Source organism: Westerdykella ornata (assembly GCF_010094085.1).
Source record: "Westerdykella ornata strain CBS 379.55 unplaced genomic scaffold EI97scaffold_8, whole genome shotgun sequence".
NCBI classification, from domain to species: Eukaryota; Fungi; Ascomycota; class Dothideomycetes; order Pleosporales; family Sporormiaceae; genus Westerdykella; species Westerdykella ornata.
Window position 1 is genome coordinate 775,523 of NW_022986858.1, and position 26,278 is coordinate 801,800.

Below are 26,278 nucleotides of genomic sequence, written 5' to 3' on the forward strand. Positions count from 1 at the left end.
TCAGATGGTAAGCCAGTTTATGGACATCCCATCTGGGACTGGAGAGGAGGACTGGGAGAAGGTGTCTGTACCGGTACTGTCTGAGGATATGTGGCTAGTGATTCTGCAGTGGCTAGTGCCCTGCGCAGCCTTGGTGCCCAGAGAAGGAACATCAAAACCGGTGTCAGGCCCCAGCCTCACACACAAACACACACAGGCACATACCTGAATACAATCAGTCAACCCATCTTCATTCAATCTTTCTGTCACCGTGACATCTTCAGATATCATCAAATCTGACATCTTTACACTCTTCTATACTGTCTGGTCCTCTTCCTTTAAGAATCCTATGCTTGTATGCAAAGCTTTCGAAACAACTGGCATCAGCCCGCTCAACCCTAACGCGATACTCGAGCGCTTTAAACCACCACTAGAGAGCGTACGGCCTAGTTCAGCAGCTCCTCATCATCAGTACTTAGCGCTTCAGATTGGAGAAAGATTGAATGATTACTCCAGCAAGCAGTAGACAATTTGCAAGACTCTAACACAAAGAAGCTCAGCCGTACGATCCATACAATTTCAGTAAAGAACACGCTGCTACAACATGAGGTCAATCAACTCAGAGAGGCTCTAGTCAATGAGCAGAAGTATAGGCAGCGTGGCAAGGCCCTGCTACTTGAGGCACCACCTGAATACAATGGTGGAGCAGTCTTCTGGTCACCTCAAAAAGTGAGTGATGCGTGGCTTCGTCAGGAGCAGAAGGACCGGGATAATCAGCTTGTACAATACCAGAAAAGCATGGCCATAAGGCTTAGAGAAGAGAAGAAGGCTGCTAAAGCTCAGATGTTTGAAGAACGTCATCTCAACAGAGCTGTTGCAAAAGAGAAGCATGAGCGTGAGGCAGCTGAAAAAGCTGCTGCTCGCGAGGAGAAGTGTATAGCCCGGGAGCTCAAAACTCAACTCCAAAATGACCTCAAGGTGTCCCAAAGAGGTAAGAGAAAGAGCCTCCAGCCTTCTCTAGCAGCAGCTCCTCCGACAGCTGCTCAGGATCCTATCGAGGTAGAGAATGATGCTGTTCCTACGTCTCGCTCTGGTCATGCAATACGCCGCCCCAAATGCCTTGTCACATAATCTGAATAAGCCAAAACAATATAATAACTGTGCTTGTTATTATTACTCTAAAAAATCTTGTAATAATAGCTATTGCGCGTGGCTCAATAGCCTCAAAATGATTCTCGTGAACATGTTGATTTTCGGGCGCCAGGTGGGGACGTGCGCCAGGCGGTGGGCGACTCTACATGTCTAAGATGCTTGATTTAGTACAGAGGAAACGACTACGCTGTACCTCGTCTCTGGTTTAGATTCTCCACGCGGCGCACGCTCGTTGCTAGCAAACTATTTGCCTTATCCGAGCCTACAGCTCTAACATGATTTTGTCTAGACAGGCGATATAAAGCCTATTGCAAGTGCTGCTATATCTGTGCACGTGAAAGATGCTTAGTTTTATGTGCAAACCTACAGTACAGAGGAAACACCGCTCTGTACTTCCCCTGTATATTCAATTCGCTTGCGCAGCGCAAGCCTATTGCTAGCAAGCTGTTTAGGATATCAAAAGCCTATAGCTTTAACTATCATCCTGCCTAGACACAGACGCTCTAAAACCAGTTGCAAGTGCGGTGTAATCGGTGCTGGTCCAAGATATTTGATTCAACGTAGAAACCCGCTGTACAGAAGAAGTGCGAGGCGATGTTTAGTCAGACATAGAAGGAGGCAATAGGTATAGCTAATCCTTCCTCTGCTTCTTCTAAACTCTACCACTGCTATTTCTTAGAACACTGAGAGGTCGAACCTGGCCACCGATGATGACCAAAGGCGAGGAAGGACCTAGGGGAGTCTCGAGAGTCGACACCTCCCTGACATTCTATGAACGACATTCTATAGATGAGAGGATCTTCTACCCCTTCTCCAAAAACGATGTTCCGCCCCAAGCTAACATGTTCCTAATGTGTCCAGAGCATGAAATCCAAGCCTGCATGAGCAAAATGGCTTGAAACTACTCAGTAGATAGCGTGGCCGGTGTCATACGTGGAGGTGACGGCAACTCTCAGGACTGGTAGTAGAACTCTGACCATTCCACTTCGCAGCTATCTACGAGGTCGCAGACGACGACATTTAAAACAGTGAGCGCATGGCCCAGCTAGGGAAGACATTTTCGTTGGCAGCGAATAAACCACCAACCCCCCGGAGTGTCCGAAAACATAGCAGACCACACCACCTCAAATCCCCAAAGTCTCCGACTCAAACCCTATCTAGCAGCAACCCCACCAAAAAGGTTCCGCATGCCCACCACCATGACCACCTCCACATACGAGCTTTGTCTTACTACTGCAACGGGGTTCCTAAGGAGACTAGTATGCACCCTCTACCTTCAGTGCTCATGATCACCTCGAGAATCCAGCTGGGCACTCAGCGCTTGAGACATCCGGCTGAACACCCGCTTCCCCGCCTCCAGACACACACATTAAGGGAGAGGGAAAGGGAAATCTCGGACGAGTGCCGTGGCCAACATCATGATGAGCGTTGAAAGGGATTCGGTATCGGCCAGAACCCCCGAGTCACTGTTCTCGATCAATGCAGTCGAACGACTGTGGAGAGAGCGCAGTCATAGGATGGGGATGGTTCGCGGCTCCAAGGCCAAGTGTTCACTCCGCCATCCAATACAGGTAGGAAAGAACAGGTGTGTAGCACAGATGGATCCACGTCGCATCCAGAGCTGCTTTCTGTGGGGCGACCATTAGGGCAGGGCGGTTACTACCACTCTCGGACACAGCTGTGGGCTGACCTCAGGTCTGGTCGGTCATGGGGGCATGTTTCCTCCCAAGTACGGGACAGCAACGTCAGTGGCGGTGATTGGAGGGTGGTAGGCCGCCAGAAAGGAGCATGTAGTCCTCTCTGAGACTTACACGAGGGGAAATCGCTCATACGCTATCAGAAGAGCGCCTCGTGGAGCGGAGGAAAAGTCACCAGGCACACTCGGCGGGTGGGGAAGCCCGGAGTGGATTTGGCTCAGGCGCCAGCCCTCTGAGACGGACCAGTCGGCCTTGGCCTTCGATGGCTTGTCTCTGGTGCTCAAGGAACGAAATGTAGGTTTGAATCTGCATGGGGGAATCGACACGGAAAACGGATAGGGACACACGCTAGCTCATCTGCCGTTAGACTGCTGTTTCCCCTGACGACCGCAATCGCTCGAGTCTCCTGGCATCTGTCGACAGGTTGCAGCGTGATCGGTTGGGGCCTGCAGCAATCTCCACAGCATTGCGATACCTACTGTGTACACACTGACCTCTGTGCAGAGTGGAGAGCCTACAGCGATCAGACACGGTACGGCGCCACATAGATTCTGCTCTTCCCATCAATTATCCGACCGATCTTCTTGTCGTTGCCAGTGACCATCGCACAAAACATGCGTGTACCTCGCAGACGCGACTTCACGGTTCATTTGCTGCCCCTTGCCTGTACGTAAGTACGAGTTTGCGCGTCTCACCGATGGGTACAACCTGCATAGTGTCTGTGGCCCGGGCGATCTTTGCATGTTGTGGTTGTTTGGTGATGCAAAAACCGTTGGATGAGTACAATGAGCACTTGAAGACAGTCATTCTGGCTCGTCCTGCGTGGGGGAAGTATTTGGGTGCCGAACCCTAGCATTTGAGCCCTTCTGTTGATAGGTGGACGACAGAAGATCAACACTGCACCAGCCTGCAGACATGCTGCCCGTCATGAACACATGCGTCAACCGGAATGGACCTCGCAGAGTGGCAATCGGAAAAGAACAACTTCCCGCGTTCCAGCCAGCCGCTGCGTGCAATGAACAATCGGGGCGGCCGCAAGAGTGAGAAAGGCCTCTAGATGCCATGACAGCAATTCAACTCTCTGAATGTCAGGGATCTGGACAGTTCAGTATGACCGTATCTTGTGTATCGATGCGCGGATGCCTGCAGGATCGGAGTTGAACCATCATGAGTGATACTGTACGTCCTCATGTCTGCAGGTACTTCCCAGGTTTTCGAGGGCATGACAGCGTCTCTTTCCGGCTGGGCGGTGGCACAAATTGACCAATTCCCTCCTCAGTGTTCTGCATATGAAGCTTAGCAGTGTTGCAACTGTCAAGACGCGTCGGAAGGTTAATGAGGTGAACCCATCCGCTAGCGTCTATGGCTCACCGTTAGCCTAGCCGTACTGGATCAATTGTGTCCGCTGGAGCGAATAACGGGTTTACTAAGGCACAAGATGAGATATTCTGCGGTTCGGGGCTTGTCCAAGCTGCCTGGTGATGGCAAGGTACCACTAGACAGCCCCGACACCCTACACAGGTGTCAGCTTCGTCCATAAACAAAGTGGGACGTGTTGGTCAAGCTAAATGTTGTTGCTAGGTAAAGCCTGGAATTCCGTCAATATTGTGTCCGTCGTGGAAGAGCGGAGAATTGTGGACAGGATCCCCGGGGTTAGCTCAGTTACACAGCAGTCCTGGCTTTACCCAATCGTGACCCAGCACCCCCAGGACTGCAAGTACAGCTCCGTTGCCCTGACAGAGAGAGAGATAGGCTGTGTAAATGGGACAATAAGTTGATGGTGTTGATGACTACGGTCTCTGAATAGACGATGTCATCAAAGATGGTCGGTTGCCGTTCGAAATCATGCCCGACATGAGTTCAAACTTAGCATCTGCAAACTCCCGCAAGGTTTGATGCTCCATTCGTTCGCTGGAAGAAGAATCTTGGCTCTGCACCCATGGTTGAGTGGCGTTCACAGTCGATCTGCATTCCTCAGGGCAGTGGGTCCCCTTCGGTGGAGCCCGTTTCGATCACGAAATGCATTGGACGGAAACGCAGTTGACAGCCACTCAGTGAAAACAGTCTACCCCATACTGAAGGGGCTGGCGGATGCATGCTCTACTACTGCAATGATGTTTGCATGCTCAACCTGCACTGGAGACGCTGAGAACAGTAAGGCGGTCTCAGGTGTCGGGGGTGGCTGTGGGTTGGTTACCCATTGGGCAGGGCGAGGTACCATTTCTTGAGAGGCGTTGACGAAAGCCGATGTAACAGCGACTGGATCCTCAAACAATCTGTTGCAGGGCCTGTCCGTCAGGCTCTTGTCCGGTAATCCTAGATGGATGTGTCGGAAACTGTGATGAGTTTACTTTAAGCTGCCGCAAGGTCCCTGTACACCCCTTCTTCTCCTAGCTTTTGATATCTCTTGAACTGTCGCCTCTCGATTTCGAGATCACGCATGTGCCCTTGCAGTCCCTTTGCAATACAACCTTCTTCCAATTCCTGTATCTCATTGGAATCCGCCTCCACGGTTGGTAGACGGACTAGTGTGCATCGCCCCATTCCTGGTCTTGCCTCTGCCGCGTCCTGGCGCGGTGTAAGAGGTGTCACAAAGGTCAGTCGTTCTCTTAGGTGGCGTCCGTAACGCTCGAGTGAGGACCCTGATTCAAAAGCATCACTCTCACCCCCTTCCCCTTTCTCTCCGCATGTACTGTACCACTCCGTGAGCACTCTCTTGCTCACCTGCCCAGCCGCTGTTCGTTCCACTGTAAGCCCATCCAGATGTAACTTACTCTTTATACTCTCGCTCTCGTTGTTCGGAATGTCAACTGATGGCCGCAGTGAACGTCGGACAGCAAGACCACGTCACATCCACAATGGCTTCAGACAGATCGTCACATCAAGCGAAGGCTGAGGACGTCTTCCAGATGAGTCCGGAGCTCCTGTCATCCGGTTTTATGACACCGATGCCATATGAAGGGCGAAGGGATTCGTTAGCTTCGAGTCAATCTTCATACTGTCACAGTTTCGATTTCTCCACCCCGGTGACGCCGACAACATGTGGGCGGAGCCCCATCACCTTCCATTCTCAAGACAGTTTCCTGGTAGTAAACCCATATGAGCAACTACAGCCCGTCAACGGATTGCCGGTCGTCCAGCATCCCAAGGTGCCTTCACAAAGCGATGGTCTCTACAATCTGTCGACAAGTGCGCCGGCATCCATGCTGACCGGCCTTCCATATACAACCCTGGCGGGTGCTACGGCATACGACTTTATGCCACGACGGTCCGAAAGGCAGCATGATATAGACGATGTCAACTTTGTGTCCGGTGGGGGCCCATGGGGTGCTTCGTCTGCGTTCAGCTGGATCGAAGACGACTATCCCGCGCCGTTGGATCCCTTGGCTGCCAATAGACCGGAGATTCTTGGAGACACAGTATCAGATGGTTGGGTCGACTTGAAAGCGGAGGACATCGATAACATGGTTCCATCCTTTTCTCACGCCCACGGGAGCTTCGTGGGTCCTCATGAGGAGGATCATCGCCCAAGCGAGGAGTTTCCAACGGCCAAAAAAGAAGAGACGAAGAGAGGCCTAGGGAGAATGCAGAGTCGAATCTTGCATCGGTCCACTGGAGCGAAAGGCGTGAAACTACAACGGTCACCTTCCGCGGTCCAGAAACGGAGAAAAGATGGGCCCAGGTGCCGCAAGAGGCCCGCGTCGCCCGCTGACTGCAGGCCTGTTTGGGCCGTTGAGAAACCGTACGAGCACAGCTGCAAGATATGCGGGGACCGGTACAAGAGGTTGGAACACTGCAGACGCCATGAGCAGACATCCCATTTCCCTGTAATGAAATCTCGCTGCGAGATATGTGGCAAAGAGTTCCCTCGCAACGACAACTGCATACAACATTATAAGACGCACATCAGATTCGCGGATAAGAAGAAGCCCCGTGGCAACGAGAATCGGAAGTATACAGTCGAGGAGTGTCTGCTTCTCGTCCAAGACGAGAAGGCTAGGACGAAAATCCGGCAATTCGGACTTGAGGGTTCATCGGGGTGATCTGCTTTTCGAATACCCAGTTAATACGTTTGGAGGATATACCTATCTGCCGGGCCCGGATGGTCGCGTTGCTGATACGGTTTTCCCTTATTTTCAATTTTGGATGGGGTTTGTCATTTCGTTGGAAAGAAAATGGCTTCGGCCTGTTTAATCTAATGAAGTAAGCTCGCTATGTGTTCTATTTTGTATATCTCTGCTTCTGTAATGCGGAAACGGACTTGATGAATGGAGTATACATTAGGTACAAGTGCGAGATCGAATGGCCAGATTCCATGCTGGTTGGGCTGGAAAGGGCAAGATACTCACAGCATACGCTCATTCCACGATTGGAATGTCACCACTGAGCGTCCGACTGCTGCAAGGAACAGATGCAAGTGTAACCTGAATGTGGGATGGAAGGTCGGGAAGACTCCAATGCAGGTGACGTGGAGAATACCCCGAGAATTTACCGACCCGCTAACCCAATCCGGAATCACAGTTGGTCCACAGGTGTAAGTGGGTTCGGAAGTCAAAAGAGAAGTCACGCAAGATTGAGAAAAAAGCGCGCGTATTTGAAGTACTTGAATTTCAGCTGTAAAACTTCTAGGTACTCCACATTCATAGCTAGCTAGCTGCTGCACATGGATCCCTCTGTCAACGCCATCGCTATGATCGTTACAACGAAAGCCCTCTGACAAAATGATGCAAAATCTGGTATGTAACCGTGTCAACATGCGTAAAAATCAGTTCCTCCGAATAGATGAAAATGTAGGCCGCTCCGTGACCCCCAGATGCAGTACACTGGGCCGGTATGCAATAAATGAAAAGTCGAAGTCCATGACCGTAGTTGTGGAAATCCAGTTCTAGTGTACAGCCTCCCCAAGAAAGCCAAATTCGCTAACCATTTCCTCAAGCAGACCAATCGAGGAGCCTCTCTCAGAGAGCGGCGCCACCGCTGGTAGTGAGAAGGTGCTAGTTATCTTGCTTTCCGAATCCTTGCCCAACTCAGGGACAATGAGAGGGATGTGAATACCGGAGTATCCATAGCGTCGACGTCGTTTGGGGTCTGAGTCGTCGTTTGGTTGGTCGTCCGCCATATCTGTGACAGCCAGCTCGGGGATGTTGAGGAAAGGGATTTCACTGGCGTCAACGGGGTCCGGTGAGGTAGGTTCTCTTTCGCTGTCTTGATGGGACATTTCGAGAGTAGGAGAATTACTGGCATATTCCAGCTGTTTGTCGGTCGTAAAGGTGTGTGGTTGATGTTGCGGTGAGTCTGAAGGGGTCGAGTTGATCGTAAACGAGCTCGACGCGGGAGAAGCTTCCGCGCTCCTATCTGAACTTGTATCACTTCTTGCATCAGAATCCATACCCTCCTGAGATAGATCGGTTTCCCTTGAATGCACAGTCGGTAGATGTGAAACAGACTGTTGAGAGTCTGCGTCTTCACTCTCGCCTCGCAGCACAGGACTAGGACCGGCTGAGTTACAGGCGAACAAAGGAGCTGGGACTAGATATCTTGGTAGAGCGGGGAGTTCCTTATCTAGTGGCGTTGTGGCCTTCAAGTTTCTGGTTCCATCTAGGTCACGTCGTGACGGAGGGCGCTCGACTGCAGTGCTCGAAGGAGGGGTGATGGTTAAAGCTGGTCGTCGGAGCACTGGGGCAGGCACGCCGTCGAGCTCCACAGGGGCAAACCCTTGGGCCGGCACCTTGGGAGAACTGATCCAGGGTTGGTTGGAGAAGATATGATAATGCCTTGTTCGTCTAGTGTCAGCCGAGTTTGCTCGTTCTCGACGCAGCTTGACGTCAACAACTGAAACATTGATGGGATGGCTCTGAGAACGACGTCTGGTGGATGAACCCTCCTCACTTGCACCGTGCCGGTCGGGGGGAGTGTCCTTCACAGGGTCGACGGGATGTGAACCCAAAGGAGAGAATTCCTTGAGTCGATTTGCAACCTGTTCCGGTGATGACAAAGCAGCCGAAGCGTTTCGGGTGGGTAAAGGCACCAAGGCCATGTCTTCTGCAGTTGTACTTATGAGAACAGGTGCTCCAATTTGAAGCTCTTTTGCATGTCGCGGCTGTGCATGTGGTATTGACCCCTTATGATTGATGACTTTCTGTTTCAAGGTCCTCAAGTCGATGAAACTTGAGGCATTGCCCAGAAGAGGAGAAGTCGAAGCACTCTTCGATCGTTGATTCAGTGAATATGTGATTGAAGGCGCCGAGCCTGGATACGTTGCGGACCGCGGAGTGTCATCTGTGAGCGTGGGAGCCGTATATGGCAGTATGCAGAGATCCCCGAGCCGGGGATATACAAAAGGCTTTGGGGGCACTGGAGTTAAATATCTGTCGGCAGGATTGCGAGTGAACACATCAGAGGACTGGGAACGGCTTTGACTTCCGGACTCCATCGGCACCTCGAGGATGTTCAGACGTTGACCAGGGAGCAAAGGACAGAGAGTTGTAGACGGCTGGCAAGGGTTGTGAAGTTCCTCGAAGTCGTTGATTCTGTACTAAAAGGGTCAATACAACATCTCTCCTCTTCGCACTAGGTGTGTAAGAACTTACGTAGTACCAATATGTACCTCCAACCTTCAGAGCACCGTCTCTTCTTGGGCCGAGGTTGCCAGGGTCTCCGTCGCAGAGGATGTCTCGAAACGTGAAGCAACCGGCCCAGAGTCCTGGTCCCCTTTTTTTATCTTGCGTCAAAGAGTATGGCCTTTGAAAGTTGTCCCAAGAACCCAGCAGCTCCACGGATCGTGCCGGAACCGGACAATCACTGCGATGAGGAATGAGCCACGAATGCTCATATAGTGAGGTCTCGAGGGAGGACGTACAATAAGAAAGCGACAAGAGCGGTAGCCATGGCCAACAATCCCAAGAAGCCTTGAAACGTGGTGGACAATTAGATGCTGAGCCGCACTGCCTCTGATCCCGGCATCTACCAATCGTTGTACATGTTTCTCCGAAGATTTGTGTCACGGACTGCGTCCCATGTTGATTCTGAGGCAGTCTCGGCGTTTGTTTGGGGATGCCGTTCACAGGGTCGGCGGGCTATAAGTATTTCTGGAGTGTCGATTATGGTGCAACTGGACAGCGTATGAAACGGACAGGGATGTGGAGGGCTCAGCAATGCGCTTCTGCTAGAGATTTTTATGTTGAAGCACTTTGAACGGCGTGTAGGCGGCAATGTGGGAGCGTCCAATTGGTCACATCATCGGGGAGAATGTTGGTGTGGGAGGATGAGGACAAGGCGCTTAATGCAGGCGCTTGAGAGCCAGAATGAGTCCTAAGTGAAACAGAGATATTGAAACATGAGCAAAAGGGGCGCTTTTCAACAACAAGAACAGCGGAAGGCAGAGGAGGAACTGGAAAGAAATGAAAGATGGAGGTGGATCGTAATCTTGAATGGGACCGTCCGGAAGCGGCGCCGTTCGGGCTGCTCGCCATGGCGCCGTCCTCGACCAGAACCGACCAGCTGCCAACGGCCCACGAGGCTTGCAAAAGAGGAAAGAGAATTGGAGAGCGCTAGGCCTGGGAGTTGCATCGTTCGCCGAATCATGAATCGTTGATGGGCTGTCGGTTGGCGCAGCCGCCGCGGGCTGCTTTTGTCATTTCTTCCCTCGTGGAGCCGTCGCTTTTCTCAATGGTCCGATTCAGCTGCTCATTAAACTTGTTTTAGCGCGCTGCTGCGAATCATCATCAATCAACTCTAGCACGCGTCTTCTACACAGAACAGACGCATGGCGAGGAAGAAGTCGCTTCACGGCGCTGTCGAGGGGTTGTTGTTGAGAGGAGGATTACAGGCTCGATTGCCACGAAAGGCTCCAAGCTGAACCATCCCGTGTATGCCCCTGTGTCCCCATATGCAACAACAACAGAACTCGACTGCACCCACTATCAGCCACTCCTAGATGATCGACAACGAATGCTCTCATCATTGCTGGGGCCCCATATCGACCGGATCTTTACGCGCGACAGCGTGGCCATCCCCTGCACGTGGCAGCACGATCCACGCGCGAAGTCCGAAACGATGCGGGACGATACGGCAACAGGGCTGACTTCCACTCTAGCATAGAAATCTGAACCGTGAATCTCTGATACTGTATGACATGGGATGCCCATAATGCTTTCGTTTGGATGATGGATTCTGATGGTGTGCTGGCGTTTCAACGGGACTGATGAGGATGAAACTCCAACACAAGCGCGCCGAGGCTGTGCACGTCCCAAGGACGTGCTGGCGTCAACCAAGGAGCCCGCGTTTTGCCAGCACGTGTGACGTCTTTACACTTTTCCGAATCAAGGGCCAATAATGAAGCTGTGACTACATGAAAGACTACAGGCGCGCTAAGTTCTACATAACACTCATATCATTCCAAACGGGACTTGCAACAACAGCTATCTTTGGTTATGGACCTGGTGTTTACGATCATTAAAACCGCATGTACATCTCAAGGCACTCGTTTGGAACACATAATGAGGTAGGGACACTAAGTATGTTCCGGCATGAATCAGGAGATCACTGCTATCGAAAGCTCCATATACATGATTAACCTAGTATCCCTGAGTTATATATGTTTCGAACCCACTCCTGTCCATTTCCAAGTCCCCCCAAACTCTCCCGCCGAGTCAAACTTCCAAGTTCCCTCAAAACTACTTCCCTCCGACTCAACCTACTGAAAGCTCGTTTTCAGGATACCCGGTTTCCTCGCCTCCAAATCCAATATCATCTGGCCAAACAAGCCGTTCGCCCACGAGAACCACTGCCTCGTCCACCGAGCAGCATCAAAGCTGTTCACGCTCTCGTGGATCAGGCCCAATCCATTCGTGGTACTGAGGATCTGTCTCAATTCAGAGATGATCTCATCATCATCGTCGCTTGTCAGAATTCGAACTATCGATGCCATCGGCCAAGCCATACCCAGTCCTGCATGTGGGCCGCCCACCGCGGTAATAGCGGACCCTCGCATGTAATACGGGTTGGACGCAGATAACACGAGTTTACGCGTATTCTTGTACACTTCAGGATCTACCGGGTAACCCATGAACGGCGCGGAAAGGAGAGAAGGGATGTTTGCATCGTCCATAATCGTTGACGAGCCAAATCCATCTACCTCGTAGGCATATACTTTGCCGAACTTGGGATGATTGACTGTTCCGTGCTCCTCGATGGCATCGTGTAGTGACTTCGACAGGGTGGACATCCGTTGAGCCAGAGCTGCTGCATTCGGTGCGTTTAGCTTGCCCATGATTTCTGCGGCTATCGCCAGATAGGAACTGAACATCATGTTGGCCGGTATGAACAGTTGATAAATGGTCGAGTCATCGCTGGGTCGGAAGAACGAGCGAATCAAACCTGTTCCATTTGCAACGGGGCTTCCGGTGCCGTCGTTTGCAACCGTTTCGGTCGCCCTGGTGGTTCGGCGGGTCCAGGTATACGGACTTCGCAACACGGCCCCATCCTCACCATATGTAGGTGTCTTCATGTCCTCCGCGACTTTCAGAACTGCTTCGATTGCCTGTACCCAGTGGAACTTCTCGAAGAATTGGTGGTCTCCAGTGGCTTGATAATAGTTTGCGGACACCTCCAGGAAAGCGGCGAGAGAGTCCAGCTCATACTTGCACTCGAAGACAAATTGAGGGTCATAGTTGGGCCATACATTATCATCCCCGTGGCTAGGGTTGGGAGCATTCTGTATCCCACTCTCGGCTGGCGGCTGGAAGGAGTTACAGTGTGGTGAAGTGAGCAAGTATCTGGCCTGGAGATTGATAACACCTCTGTACAGACTCGCGATCGAATTTGGATCAGTGCTGGCGTTCAGAAGTGGAAGGTAGCTCTGCATCTGGTTGGAAGAATCGCGTAGCCACATGGCGTTGATGTCTCCGGTGATGACGAAGGTCAGCTCTTCCTCCGGATTGCTCCCTGAGTAGCCTTTCCATTTGATGGCAGTGTCTAAGGTGTTGGGGTACGCGTTTTGGAAGAGTCGATAGAGGTCTGGGTCTCTAATGACAGCTTCCATCCGGGTGACGGTGTCTTCGACACGTGCGGACTTGAAGGTGCGGCATTCCTCAGACGGGCGTTGATAGGACAGACGGTATCTGCCCGAGCTTAGTGGTTCATGGACTTGTGAGGCGTATTGAGAGTAGTCAGGGCATTGTGCTGCAGCCAGTCCTGGAAGCAGTATTCCCCAGAAGATCGATCCTACCAAGGCAGAGAGTTTCGCCATTATGATCTTGATGAGGAAAGTTAAAGGTCAAAGAGAATACGAGAGAGGAGGGAAAAGAGTGTGAAGTTGAGAACATGTTGCAGGATAATAAGAGCAACGCTTTACGGCTGGATGCGGTAGCCGCAGAGCGGATGACCTTCACCGACTTGTCACCTTCCATATTGCTATACCCCGCTGCTGGATCAGGAACCCCGTGAACAAGATCAACTGTGCAAACTGCACACCCATACATTAGGAATCAAAGCAACTGGAGCTTGATCATAATATCCGACTGGTAATTGCGCAGGTCAGGAGAACAAGCTCGGATAGGCTGAAAGGAGCCTTCACCAACAGAGGACTTGGGAGTTCAGATGGAAGTCGAGATTGTTGAAGACTGTATGGTGGGCTCGCGTGGGTTCGGTGCAGGGGACTATCAGGCACGAGGCATTTCTGGTCGGGGGGATGCCAGATATTGCGGGGAATGCGGAGTGTGGTTACAGTATGGCACTGTGCCCTTTGCTGATAGGTAGCCGCCTATGACGACGCTGGTAAAGTCGGATATACTGTACATGCGAGTACGATCACTAGAACCGCTGCCATTATGTTTTGGAGCTTCTCTCACAACGGAGGGTGTGGAAGATAGACCATAACTGCGCTTGGGCAATGAATGTCGGGATCTTCGTCAGGGGTGGGCCTGACGTTTGCCTGTTTCGGGTATAGCCGTGTGTCTCACTTCCTTCGAGTGTCAACCTTTCTTCAACTTCAGATCATGGACTTCGTTCTCCAAATCGGTTCTTTGCCGCTCCTAGGTCGTTTCATTTACTGTATTATGGATCTGGGGATATCACATTTGCCTTGAGGACAATTGGCCTACATGGCCACCCCTACCTCCACATCTGTGCCGACCCGTCGGCCTCACCAGAAATCAAGGCTGGGATGTGCTACATGCAAGAAGCGACGGATAAAAGTCAGTAACTGGATAGGTCAATGCAGAATCAGGATTAATCATGTATGACTTACCTGTACCCAGTGCGATCAAACCCGTCCATCATGTCGAAACTGCGTCAAGCGTGGGCTTGAATGCTGTATTCAACCTGTCATTCCCAATGATCGCTCCCTAACAGATGTGAGCAAATATCTCGCCCAAGAGGGTCTGTCTCGAGTTCTGGTGCTCTCTAATCCGGCGTCTGGTCGCGACACACCAGCACCTTCTCCGTCGGCACCATCACTGTTGAATATCATTCTCCATGACGGCCTCCTCCAGGATGTCCCAGAAACTCTGCAGTCACGACTTCGTCACAGCTTGCACCACTTTTTTACTGCCACAAGTGCAACCCTTGCGGTTGACGGACCGAGTCAAGCCGCCTGGCCGGAGGCAATGCTACGACTTGCATCCGGATATCCTTTCATCATACACGGAGTCCTCGCCCTTGCCTCTCTGCATCTGTCTCGTTGCATGGTGGACGAAACAGAGAAGAAGACCCACTTCACTACTGCCACTGAACAGCTGAACAAAGGTCTAATCCAGTACCGAAAGGAAATTCAAAGTGTCAAGGAAACAAACGCCGAGGCGTTGTTTTGTTTCTCGACGATTGCTTCCTCGTGGGTCCCAGCTACAGTAGACGATGAAATACAGGGTCTACTGTGCGCCTGGAAACATTGCACGCACTCAGCTCAGCGTCAACAGGCTATCTCCGCAATGGCTTACGCCATGACCAAAGTCCTACGAATCTATCGAGGAGTCCTTATCATTTTGACTCCCCACTGGTATACTCTCAATCAAGGCGTGTTCGGACCCTTTATGAAAAAAGAGTGGGCCAAGGCCATTCCAGCGTCCGCAGTAGGAACAGAGACAGATGATAAACTCCGTGCTCTGGAATCCCTGTGGACAAATACCTCAACCTATCCGGACGCCTATAGTGAGATATTGAGCTCAGCGCTGGAAAAGCTGCGCGAATGCTTCGCCCTGGTTTCTCAACTCACCATGCAGACGCGTCACGCGGACGGTACTTACAGCACGAGCTTGGCTGACTGGACATCGGTTTTCGTCTGGATGACACAGCTGCCTTTGGAATTTTGCTCCCTGTTAGAACGTCAGGTCCCCGAGGCTTGGGTGATTTATGCTCACTATGCCATGCTCCCGGCCAAGGTCAAGGGCATCTGGTGGCTGGAAGCCATGCCCTCGAATATCGTCTCCACCGCCGCACTGGTTCTCGGTGAAGAGAATATGGACCTTCTCGACTGGCCGGCTCGCTGCGTTGGGGTTGAACTGGAGTCTTTCCGGAAGAGCCCACCTTGCAGCTATGGACCAAGCACGACTCTCGCAGTGACCGATTCAGTCTAGCACATTCACAGGAAATTTTCACGGAAGTCACTCAGCTGATGGAAAAATCAGTTAAAAGGAGATATTAGACATTATACAGTATCATATATCGTACAGACGATTCCTTGCACATATCCCGAACGGGTGCACGACCCAAATACGCATCGATCCCAACCGCTCCACCATTCAACCTTGATGTATATATCCCAACGACAACCGCGATGCGAACAATCTAGAAAACCGCGACAAGCAATCCAGAAATCCCCGACGAAACAGTCTAGAAACCACCACGAACAATTTACCTCCCGTAACGCTGATCTAATCTCGCCGACATCCAATACACACGGATACCATTGGTGAGGACGAACACGTCACCGGCGGACCCCGACACGACTCCACGATCAAACGGTTGCAGTCTCAGCGAGAATCGTTGTCGTCACCGCCGACAACCCACCACTCCTGGTAAACAGGGGGGGGAGTCGGTTCCCGGCTAAGCCAAAGAGGGATGTAGACATTCTCGGGCCGGCTGCAGAAACAGTTAGCAACGTTACTTCGGGCTGCAAAAGCGTCGACATACGTTAGGATTACGAATGTGGGAGGGGTTTCGACGTCAATGTGATCCTCGGTGGCGTCCTCGAAATTCCCACCTTGCCTGAGGTTGCGGACTTCCCGCTGGCGGTCCTCCTGCTCGATGGTCCTCGTAGGAGCCTTCCAGTGCTGGGACGTGGCCTGGCCGGCGCCGTTGGCCCTCATATTGCGGTACTCGGCGGCGATGTGGTCGGAGTTCGCCTCGCGCTCATCGTCTTCTTGCTCTTGCTTGAAGAGCTTGGGACGGACGAGGCGGCGGTAGCACTTGATGAGGAAGCAGATGAGTATTCCCGCGACGAAAACACCCACGATCGACAGGAAGCCGATCATATCATCACTGAGGGCGGGGTCCTAGAAAGATATCAGCATCAGCAAGGCGACGAGGCGACAGAGCAGCCTGGTATGGCGGCGTTGTGTATGTGCTGGGTCACGTCGCCATACCAGGACGTTGATGGAATGGGGTGTACTTACCACTACGTGCTCTTCAGGCACGGAATAATAGTGCACTGGGTCAAATGGAAGAGGTGCCATGTTGACGAGGCTTTTTGAGAGTGGATATGGAGATGATTTCGGTGTGTTTGTGGATGAAATTAGCAGTGGTGGTGGTCGTCTGGATGTGAAAAGTGTGGTGGAGGAGAGAAGAAGATTCTGGCGGAGAAGACGGCTTTTAAAGCAGAAATGTCTGGGCGTATGTCAGGTTGATGTCGGAGGACATGATGAGACCGAGACTCTCCCGCGGACGGCATAGACTCAAGATATGACCACCGTCAAACCCGCATTTTCAAGGGCAATATCGCAAATACCAACAAGAGCAAGCTTGCTTATAATTATCTTCAACTCTCAAAAAGCGCAGTTGTGAAGCCCCAGACGCTGCGTCGTCACTCAACATGGATCGTGGATTACCTGATTCGGACTAGCGCCCTTTCAATCCATCGCGTCTATTCTATGAATTTGATGCACGCCGACCGAAGCTAAACACCTTTCATGGTACGCTTTGGGGAATTTGATGCATGACGACGGTGACAGTATGCATACGGAGGGCATTCGATGGTATGAAGTCAGCAAAGACGTGTCGGGACGGCTTTTGTGGCTCTGGTTGGGGAGGATTGAGTAGGCTATATGTATTTATCACTGCATGGCTTGCGGTTACGGTGATATGTGCACAGGGACGAGCTTTGCCAGGAGCGGGAGAGACGGACAAAGACTCTCAATAAGATACATCAAGGTATCCTGATGCGTACCTAGGTATTTTGACGTAAAAGCTGTCTATCTCTGCTAACTAGCTAGCTCGCTCGCTCGCTCCCTGTGAACTCTTCATCGGCCCCAGAGTTGTCACACCGCACATCCGTGAAACACCCAAGCAACTCACTTAAGCGATCTCGTAAACGTCTGCAACAGACTTGACGTCTTTGGAGAAGTTGATCTCCTGATTCATGGAAAGGAGGGTGACAGCGGATACCTGGATGAGCGTCAGTACAAAGGAGGTCGACACCAAGAACAACAGGAACACTCACGCTAACGTCAACAAAAGGTTTTGTTTTGCTGAAGTGGACCCTCATGGGGAAGAATTCCGCCTCGTTGTCGGCCTGGGCTTCAAACTCGAAGCTACCGGAACTGTTCTCCTCGTCCACAGTGCCGATGTTCCATTCCAAGCTGTCGCCGCTCACTTCATATACAGCGTCAAACGAGGAGACGTTCGGCTCATCGGTGCTGAAGGGGATCGTCACAGACACGTCCTTCAAGGTATCGCCACCAGTAAGCTCATACTCGACGGTGATGTTGAACATCTTGCCGGATCCCTCGACCCAGACCCTGAAGGTAATGGGAGGATCGGAAATGTCGTCCGCTTTGGGGGCAAGCTTCCACTTCATCACGCCAATGCCCATATTGGAGGGAAAGCCCTTGGTAGTGTCTGCGAGTTGAATGGACTTGCTGTTCCGGAAAGCGGTTTTATCGACCTTGGGGTGGGTGATGAGCTGAGCGCCACGAGTCTCGCCGGCGTGTAAATCAAGCTTGACTTGCGTGAAAGCCGGGTCTGAGATTTTGAGTTGTAACTCGCCCTTGACTTCAAACGTCTTGAGGAGCCCCTCACGGTCCAGGCGCGCTGATATGTGCTCCGAGGTCGTAATATGCACAGCTTCACGGTCCGACGAGAGGGACTGACGTGCGCTTGCGGGAGCAGGGTGAGCGCTCGCTTTCGGTGAGGAAACAAGCGGCTCGGCTTCGACGGGAAGATCGCCAGCGACTTGTTCGAATATATTGGTGGTCTTGCTCTTCTTCCCGAGTTGCATGCCCTTCTTACCCAGGGCCAACGGCTTGCTAGCCGTCTTCTTCGCCGCTTCGTACGAATCGTATGTATCAGGAACAGTGGTAGGAACACTTGGTGTGAAGGTAGGATATTGCGGTGTACGCATCGACCCACCGCCCATACCACCGCCGACTCGCGCGGACCTTGACATCTCCTTGCGTTGCATCTCGAGCTGCTTGGCCTTTCGCTTGCGCTCTTCGGAAGCTTCCAACTCCTTGTTTCGAGCGATTATTTCCTGAATGCGCTCCTCATGCGACTCCATGTCCAAGAAAGTCTTGATCTGGCTCAGCGTCAAGTTCTCCCTGTAACCCAGCGTCACAATCTCATCGAAGGCCGTCAGCAGCTCGAATGCATTCTTGAGAATCTCCCTCTCGTCCAAAGACTTGCATATCGACGATACGACCTGAGCGAACAAGTGGAGCGAATTGATGTCTTGTAGGATGTTGGATTGTAGGTTGGTGATCAGCACCATATAGAGCTCGTCCAGGGGCTGGTAAACATAGCGAACGTTGTCCTGCTCGCAGGTAGTATGCTGGGTACCACTGTCGGCGAGCTTGGGAAAAGAGGCAAGGAGGGCTTCGATCCGCGAACGCTGCATTTCACGGAACTGCCGGGAGAGAACGGCCTTTCCGCCTCTCGTGCATATTGAAGCTGCTAGAACGACCTAAGGGGAATCAGATACTGTTGCCAGGCGTGCGCAAGCTCGCAAAGGGCCAATGCTCCTACCATTGTTCCAATGATTGACTGCCAAAGGACACTAGGAGTTTTGCGTGTCAACTTCGAGCCCGCGGGCAGCCGTCTGCGTGGATTGGGAGTGGAGAGTCGGTGGTGGTCGAGGAGCGTGGGGATGAGACTTCGGAGCTTGCGGACGACCCACACCAGATTATGTCCCTGGAATCGTGTTGGGGGGGGGGGGGGGGGTAGGCAGAGATCTGAAGGGGTTTGCAGAAGTATCTCTTCCGCTGTTCAGACCAAAGTGTATGGATGCGAGCTCCTCCCCACCAACATCCATCGAAGTTCCAAGGTTGTCAGCGATGTGTCCAAACGGCATCACGTGATTGCCAAGGCTGCCTGGCCAATTTGGCCAGGGTCCATCGATTGTTCCTCTCCCTCCACTCCTATTACTTTTCTACACCAGACAACCACCACAACGCAGCGACTCCACGCTTCCCGAAACGCTTTCTTCGCGGTGTAGCTTCTTGTTCCCTTTTCGCTACAGCACAAGAGGACGTTTCTTCTGGTCCCACACAATTTCCCACGCTCTCTGTCGCCCTTAAGAGCAGTTCGAGCTGTAGCTTGGCAGCGCTTCTCCTTTGTTCGCTGCCCGCGACCGTCCTCTACCCGCCGCTTACTGCGAATACGCTCACCACCGAGTTTCTCTACACATACCCGCCCACCGCGATGCGATCTGTGTGCTTTGTTTAGCTTCTCGAACAGTCAGATAGCGAACGACCCGCAGGCACAACTGCCCCGCTCTCGCGCTCGCCACGCGAAACAGTGACGCGTTTAGAAGGCGCCTTTTCCCTCCTTTCACTCACCACACCGTATTTCCGTATCGGACGCCGACACTAGGAGCACCGCTGTCACCTCGCAATCCATCTACAACATGGCGGCAGCTGCGCCGCCTCTCTCTGGCAACAGCGTTCCCCTCTCCAGCGATAATGTTTCTTTCGCAGATACCATGGACGTTCACACTGATCACCGTGTTGATGGCGACGGGAACATGAACGTCGATACCAGCTCGGAGCGTGCTCTGGACCGGCGAGACGATGACGACTTATCCCTCCAAGATGCTGGGACAGATGGTGACGCCGACATCCGTACCGCCACAGAAGACCAAGATGATTATATGGTTGATAATGATGACCTTATTGACTATGACGATGCCGATTATGATCTAGTCTTAGAAGACGCGGGCGACGCTTCTGTCGGGAGCCTCGCCGACGCACAAGATGAGGCAACAGTCCCAGTCAACCTAGCAAATTCCGCGGACGCCCCAGGCACTGTCTTCGACGAGGATCTCATAGACTATTCGGATGATGAAGATCAGCCGCAAGAGTCATTTGAAGCTGTTGCGAATGTTGAAGTATCAGAACAGCAGCATGTCAGTGCTGTCCAACCCCCGAGTCCTCCACATGTACCCGCAGATGACCTTCACAATGACTCCACAGCAGATGAAGGCGCGGACAATGCAGCAGATGTGTATGCGGATGAGGGCGAGGGGGCAGCTCACCAGGAATGGCCTCAGACTTGGGGCCAGGGTGAGGAAGAACAATGGGACCAGCCGCAGACCGATGCTACTTATGCTGAAACCGCACAAGCGGATGAAGACGAAGGTCAGGCTGAGGAGCAGCAACAACAGGGTGGCCTGTCCGGTGATTCGCATGAGCCCAGCGCTGTTGCACAAAATCATGAAGTTGATAAAGACCCAAACACAGATGTGGATACCACCGAAGACGGCAAGGATGCGAACGCACGCTTCCCGCCACAGGGACCTCAAGACGAAACAGTGGACCCATCCTATTCCGAAGCTGACAATGTTGACGCTGGACCTACACTTCAAAGCGGCGCTCTCTACCCTGTAACCGTCAATTACAACGGGGCCGAATCATGGTTGTTCAAGCCTCGGGATTTCGATACTGATGATTGGCTTCTGGAAGACGAATCTATTGCTAACGAACCCTTTCTATACCTCATTCATGCATGCAGAGCCAAGCTGAATGACCAGCTGGGTAATGAGACAGAATTAGGACTACGATTCGATAGCTTCCAGGGTTTGGAATTGTACGAAGATTGTACAGCCTGTGCCTACTCGACCTTGAACGAGTTCCTCGACATCTACACTACCTTGCACTCCCAGGATGACCAGACCGACCCTGAACCTTTCTATGTCACACTGCAATTCCGCCCACGGGTCTCGGCTCTTGTCAGCGACCTCAAAAAAGCCGTCCAAGAAGGCATTGGCTTTTCAGGACTGCGTCGAGCCATTGATGCAGGCCTCAACCATTTCAGTATGTTGTCGTCTGGCAACTATGTTGATGAATACAATGAGCAGTGGGAGGAAGAAGGCGAAGGCGAAGTCGAGCACGAAGAATATCATGCCAGCGAAGGTGAACACGAGGAACAATATACTGGCGAAGGCGAACAGAAAGATCGGTATGCGGGCGCGGACGAGCAGGAAGATCAGTATGCAGGCGCAGACAAAGAGGAAGATCAATATGAAGCTGAAGGCGAAGGCGAAGGCGCATACGAACAGGAGGATGAAGTCTATGGCCAAGAGGGAGTGGCATTAGAAGAAGATTTCGAAGGTGCTGAGAGGACAGGCCAGGTTCCCGAACAAGGCAATGGAGAACCCAGCCATGATTTAGTAGAAGCGGAAGATGCGGATGCAGACCAGCTCCCTCAGCAACCCGCAACCCATGGTACCGACGCTGATGTAATTCAAAAGGAAGAGACGCCCTCGAAAGCGTCTGCGAACGCTACGCCGGGTCCCCTGGCTACCAGCCGTACCCCAGAGACGACAGCTCACTATGATCAAGCAGACGACGACTACATTGATTACAGTGATGATGAGGAGGAAGATGTGAAACAGAGTGATCGTCGTTCAGCTCGCGAAACCTCCTCTACTTCAGCTACCCTCCGCGGAGATGAACCGTCTGATGGTGAGAGGTCTACTAATCTATTGGAGCCCAATACAGAGGATGGACACCAAGATCTGCCGCACACGGGTGATGAGGGGGTCCAAAGTACGACAGTTCACGCTGAGGAAGCCTTCCCTGCCGAGTATGAAGATGTCGAGCAAGGTGACCAAGCCGACTCGGAGTTTGTACAGCCTGATAATGGCGAGGAAGAGTTTGAAGAAGGCTTCGAAGAGGAAGACGAGTATAATGCCTTCGACTTCGAGGAAGACGAACACGGTGGTGCAGAGAGCACATATGCCGACGGGCAGAGCTACCCCAGCGATCAAGGAGAAGGCGAAGCTGGGCAGCCCTACGGCACATTCCAGCAAGCTGTCGCGAACGAGGATGAGACTGACTTCAACGACGTCGACGATGAGTTTGGTGCTGAACAAACCGATCAGCCTGTGGTACAGCCAGGCAGAGTCGACGATGAGTTCGACCTCGACTTCGATGATCAAACGGCCATGACCGAGCCAGTGGAAGTTATTGCGACCGTGGCAGCGCTGTCCAAAGCCGCTCCATCCGCTGGACTTAATGACCTTGGTTCACCTCAAGGACAGAAAAGGCCATTGGATGAAGTTGATGGCGGCCTTGATGGTGCCGGCGATCCAACGGGTGAGTACACTGCTTGATCGAATCGCCGAGGCTTTCATGCTAACTGGACATGTAGACGCAAAGAAGATGAAAGTGTAAATATCGCCCGCCTCTGAAGACTTACGCCATCTACACTAACCATAGAGATGATTTCCCGGAGTACGGTTATGATGAAACCGATTTCTACTACTATCTTAGCGAAGACGCGCACGAAAAATGATACCCATATTAGGGTGTCTTCGACGCGGATGCAGGAGATCCCATGACTGCTAAAGACTAACCACAGGTTCCGGGTACGCCTAGGGCGTTCCATGTTCACTTACAAAACAGTGTGCATTGCCTCTGAATCGAGGTTTGACTTGCAATGCTTGGGTGACCTCAAGAAGCTCAAGGTATGTTTGCGTTGCCGTGCTTTGCGTCCCCCCACCGTGCCATGGTGGGGTTTCACTTGTCAAATTCTGTATACTTTCTACTCCGCGGCGTACCGGAAACGACTTCTCGACGGATGGATTCGGCGTTGGTGGCCAAGAGGGTCTGTTCTTTACCAGGGCGGTTTATCTGGATGTCGACATTTGGGTGAAGGACGAGCGAGGGAAGGAATGGGTATGGAGGATTGCACCCTGGCATATGGAATCGGCTGTCTACTACTTTCTCGGATCTGCATACCCACCAACTCCAGCATCAAGTGGGCGTTATTGGGTATATCCATGGACGGTCTCCGTTTCTGTTTCTGTTTCCTCTCTTGGCAAATCAGTGGAGGAGGAGAAGGGATACCTCGTTCTGTGGTAACAGCTCTGTCTGCTATGCGACGTCCCCCACTGTTCCATAATCGGCTCTGCCATAATAAAAGCCGCTAATACCTTTCACCAAGTCAAAAGTACTCTTCGTAGGATCTAGGATTCTGAACATGATGGGAAGAGGGTTACGTGGTGAGGCTGGCTGTGCTGCTTGGCTTTGCCACAGACCACCGAAACAGATCAGATAATTAGAGCAGGGCCCTCAATGTGCCCCTGCATCTCCCGAGGATCAGATGGTCAGCGGTTCTGTCGCCGGTAGCGTTTTGAGACCATGTCTGCGACTTCTCTTCCCTGAACCTCTTCTTCACCGTGAGCGCCTCAACTTGCCCTCCCTAGTTGTCCCTCCCTTGTGGCTATCGCTCGCTGTCGCCTCCGCATTACCTTCGGCTGGCGCACCCACCACTCGTTCCACAGCGTTGCTCCACCCTTGCGCCACCTTTGAGGACTCCGTCACCCAGCTTTTGGTGAAACACGTATCGATTCTGCGCCCTCCACCGTTGCCATTGCGCGCAACACCATCCATAGTCGCCGCTTCCCAGCTTGATTGCTGCTCACGACTTGCATCGTCGCGCCCGTCCACCGTCGCTCTCGGTCGCTCTCCGGCGTCCGCCATCCCACGTCGGGCCTGGCCCTATCGATAGACCACAACCGCTCCGATCCTCAGTGGCACCCTTACATACCTCCACCCTTCTCGACCGCAACTCAACCCGCCATCCTATTTTTCCCGACCGTAGCTACGGCGAAGAACACTGGTCAGCTGGTCCCTCAGACCCTCTGGCGGCAGAATGGAAGAGAAGTGCGCTGAAGCACCCGTTGTTGTGCGCATTGCAGTAACTCACAAGTGGGCAGATATATTGGCCTCCTCCTGGCCGTATCCTCCTCACTTGCTATAGGTATGCCTTTCTGCGCTAGTTACCCAAGTGTTTGTACTAACAGAGACATCCTAGGCACAAGTTTTGTTATCACGAAGAAGGTTCGTTCGTCTGGGCCGCCGCCTCCCGCTTTCCCGCTATACGAACGCTTCGCATCGAGTCGCATTGCTGATCATAGGCCGTATAGGGGCTGAATGCTACTGCTGAAAAGCATGGGTTCGACGGAGACGGCTTTTCATATCTGCGGAATCCCACCTGGTGGGCTGGAATCTTGACAAGTATGCTTTGGCATGGGATAGTGACACAACAACGCTGACTAGCGGTAGTGGTTCTGGGCGAGATATTCAACTTCGCGGCATACGCCTTTGCGCCAGCAATTCTTGTCACTCCGCTCGGCGCACTATCGGTGCTTATTGGGTAAGTGCCGGTGTTGCTCCAGCGCATGGCCTGCTAACATGAGAGATTAGAGCAATCCTTGGTACCTACTTTCTAGGTGAGACATTGGGACTACTAGGAAAGATCGGCTGCGCCATATGTCTTATCGGATCGGTTATCATCGTTCTACATGCGCCGCCCGACAGAGAGGTCTCTTCGGTGGACGAGATATTGAATTTCGCGATCCAGCCCGGTAGGTCATCACAGTTCCGTAGAGCTCTGCTCGATGCGGGCGCTGTGCTTACACCATACATCAGGCTTCCTTTTTTACTGCGCCTTCGTAGCTGTTTTCTCCGTTCTCATGATCTACAAGGTCTCCCCCAAATATGGCCGCAAGAACCCGCTCGTCTACCTCTCCATTTGCTCTACCACCGGCTCTGTCTCGATCATGGCTATCAAGGCTTTCGGGACTGCGTTAAAGATGACCTTCAATGGCCAGAACCAGTTTACCCACCCTTCGACCTATGTCTTCGTCATTATGATTGTTGGATGCATACTCACGCAAATGAACTACTTCAATAAAGCCCTCAGCCAATTCTCCACGAACATGTACGTCAAGTGTCAGTTTGTACTTCACTGTTCCGCTAACATGTACCAGCGTGAATCCACTCTATTACGTCACGTTCACCACCTGCACACTCATCGCGTCGTTTCTTCTTTTCCAAGGCTTCAACACAACATCTGCGGTCAACACGATTTCCCTCCTTTGCGGGTTCCTGATCATCTTTTCCGGTGTCTACCTTCTAAATCTCTCCCGAGAAGATCCTGATGGAAGGAATGCTCTGGGAAATCGCTTCTCCGACGCTGTGCCCACAGACGCCATCTCCGGGTTCCCGACTCGGCGGAGTATGCAAGCGAGGAGAAGTGCGGAAAACGGATATAGGAGTCCATTTCTGAGTGGAAGCCGGCGAGGCAGCACTAGCGACCGGAGAGCCTTGATGCAAGACTACGACATTGAGAACCAGGTCGAACTCGGCGACCTGGCGGAAGACTCGGACGAAGGCTCTTCTAGTGGCAAGCGTACGAGCTTCGATGAGGGAGCCCGGTCTCAGAATGGCCGCCCTAAGAGCGGAACTGTAAAAGTGAAGAGCCAGAGAGTATTGTCGAATGACTGAGCTCCTCTCGACGGATATCTACGTCCCCTTTCTCAATTTCTTCACGGAGCGTCGCAACTCGCGTTTGTACATACAGCATCTTATCTGGCGAAGAGTAGACCGCGCGGCTGGCTGGGCGGTTCGGTGTCGTCATCCTGGGTTCTCCGTCTCCGTTGCAGACGTGAGCTTTCGATATGCATAGGGTATTTTGTCGGGTTGGCTATCCGAGGGCGGGTTCACGGCGTTAAGAGGGTCTCACGTCTTTCCTGCAGTTGGAGGACGCGCTCTGGTTGAACAGGTACCCCTGGGTGCAAAAGGAACGTTTTGTATTTGTAACTTGGGAGGGACACATTACTTGCGGGGTTGCGACGCCGCTACGATGGAATTTCATTTGATTCAGTCCGCCATTTAGTGGGAATCTCTGTCTATTCGGACGTGCGCTGAGATTTGGCCTTTCGTCGCCTTGGAGTACATGAAGGGCAATACAAGTGACTGCACTGGATGTACGATCAGTCGAGCCTGATGAAGGGA

The 26,278-nt window shown here is 52.3% G+C and overlaps 11 protein-coding genes across 11 annotated transcripts; 7 read left to right on the top strand and 4 right to left on the bottom strand.

Moving 5' to 3' along the window:
* Positions 1–531: 531 nt before the first annotated feature.
* Positions 532–1,110, top strand: EI97DRAFT_489914 (uncharacterized protein; the record flags this gene model as incomplete). The annotated part of the gene is made up of 1 exon (XM_033802229.1): positions 532–1,110. A coding segment is annotated over one exon (579 nt), but the record flags the coding sequence as incomplete, so codon positions are not given.
* Positions 1,111–4,544: 3,434 nt separating this feature from the next.
* EI97DRAFT_314196 (uncharacterized protein) lies at positions 4,545–5,118 on the top strand. Its single transcript, XM_033794633.1, has one exon. It carries the CDS (start codon positions 4,724–4,726, stop codon positions 5,054–5,056), a length of 333 nt encoding a protein of 110 aa, XP_033654773.1. The 5' UTR covers positions 4,545–4,723; the 3' UTR covers positions 5,057–5,118.
* Positions 5,119–6,412: 1,294 nt separating this feature from the next.
* Positions 6,413–6,871, top strand: EI97DRAFT_375628 (uncharacterized protein; the record flags this gene model as incomplete). Its single annotated transcript, XM_033795519.1, has 1 exon — positions 6,413–6,871. The coding sequence occupies one exon, from the start codon at positions 6,413–6,415 to the stop codon at positions 6,869–6,871; it is 459 nt and encodes a 152-aa protein (XP_033654774.1).
* Positions 6,872–7,713: 842 nt separating this feature from the next.
* On the bottom strand, positions 7,714–9,716 carry EI97DRAFT_441974 (uncharacterized protein; the record flags this gene model as incomplete). Its single annotated transcript, XM_033799730.1, has 3 exons — positions 7,714–9,363; positions 9,419–9,629; positions 9,688–9,716. The coding sequence occupies 3 exons, from the start codon at positions 9,714–9,716 to the stop codon at positions 7,714–7,716; spliced, it is 1,890 nt and encodes a 629-aa protein (XP_033654775.1).
* A 1,368-nt stretch (positions 9,717–11,084) lies between these two features.
* Positions 11,085–13,252, bottom strand: EI97DRAFT_314243 (uncharacterized protein). Its single transcript, XM_033794635.1, has one exon. It carries the CDS (start codon positions 13,075–13,077, stop codon positions 11,524–11,526), a length of 1,554 nt encoding a protein of 517 aa, XP_033654776.1. The 5' UTR covers positions 13,078–13,252; the 3' UTR covers positions 11,085–11,523.
* Positions 13,253–13,930: 678 nt separating this feature from the next.
* EI97DRAFT_375849 (uncharacterized protein) lies at positions 13,931–15,400 on the top strand (the record flags this gene model as incomplete). Its single annotated transcript, XM_033795531.1, has 2 exons — positions 13,931–14,023; positions 14,087–15,400. 2 exons carry the CDS (start codon positions 13,931–13,933, stop codon positions 15,398–15,400), a joined length of 1,407 nt encoding a protein of 468 aa, XP_033654777.1.
* A 367-nt stretch (positions 15,401–15,767) lies between these two features.
* On the bottom strand, positions 15,768–16,737 carry EI97DRAFT_314255 (uncharacterized protein). Its single transcript, XM_033794636.1, has 3 exons — positions 16,439–16,737; positions 15,957–16,318; positions 15,768–15,905 (listed from the first exon to the last, which is right to left on the bottom strand). The coding sequence occupies exons 1-3, from the start codon at positions 16,496–16,498 to the stop codon at positions 15,797–15,799; spliced, it is 531 nt and encodes a 176-aa protein (XP_033654778.1). The 5' UTR covers positions 16,499–16,737; the 3' UTR covers positions 15,768–15,796.
* A 407-nt stretch (positions 16,738–17,144) lies between these two features.
* On the bottom strand, positions 17,145–19,196 carry EI97DRAFT_466747 (uncharacterized protein). Its single transcript, XM_033801550.1, has 3 exons — positions 19,002–19,196; positions 17,482–18,939; positions 17,145–17,426 (listed from the first exon to the last, which is right to left on the bottom strand). Exons 1-3 carry the CDS (start codon positions 19,002–19,004, stop codon positions 17,337–17,339), a joined length of 1,551 nt encoding a protein of 516 aa, XP_033654779.1. The 5' UTR covers positions 19,005–19,196; the 3' UTR covers positions 17,145–17,336.
* Positions 19,197–19,881: 685 nt separating this feature from the next.
* EI97DRAFT_457944 (uncharacterized protein) lies at positions 19,882–22,648 on the top strand (the record flags this gene model as incomplete). Its single annotated transcript, XM_033800865.1, has 2 exons — positions 19,882–22,570; positions 22,626–22,648. The coding sequence occupies 2 exons, from the start codon at positions 19,882–19,884 to the stop codon at positions 22,646–22,648; spliced, it is 2,712 nt and encodes a 903-aa protein (XP_033654780.1).
* A 76-nt stretch (positions 22,649–22,724) lies between these two features.
* On the top strand, positions 22,725–23,462 carry EI97DRAFT_314308 (uncharacterized protein). The gene has a single exon (XM_033794637.1). It carries the CDS (start codon positions 22,861–22,863, stop codon positions 23,404–23,406), a length of 546 nt encoding a protein of 181 aa, XP_033654781.1. The 5' UTR covers positions 22,725–22,860; the 3' UTR covers positions 23,407–23,462.
* Positions 23,463–24,131: 669 nt separating this feature from the next.
* EI97DRAFT_457945 (DUF803-domain-containing protein) lies at positions 24,132–25,768 on the top strand (the record flags this gene model as incomplete). Its single annotated transcript, XM_033800866.1, has 8 exons — positions 24,132–24,142; positions 24,196–24,239; positions 24,294–24,319; positions 24,406–24,496; positions 24,545–24,635; positions 24,686–24,846; positions 24,911–25,202; positions 25,252–25,768. 8 exons carry the CDS (start codon positions 24,132–24,134, stop codon positions 25,766–25,768), a joined length of 1,233 nt encoding a protein of 410 aa, XP_033654782.1.
* Positions 25,769–26,278: the final 510 nt, after the last annotated feature.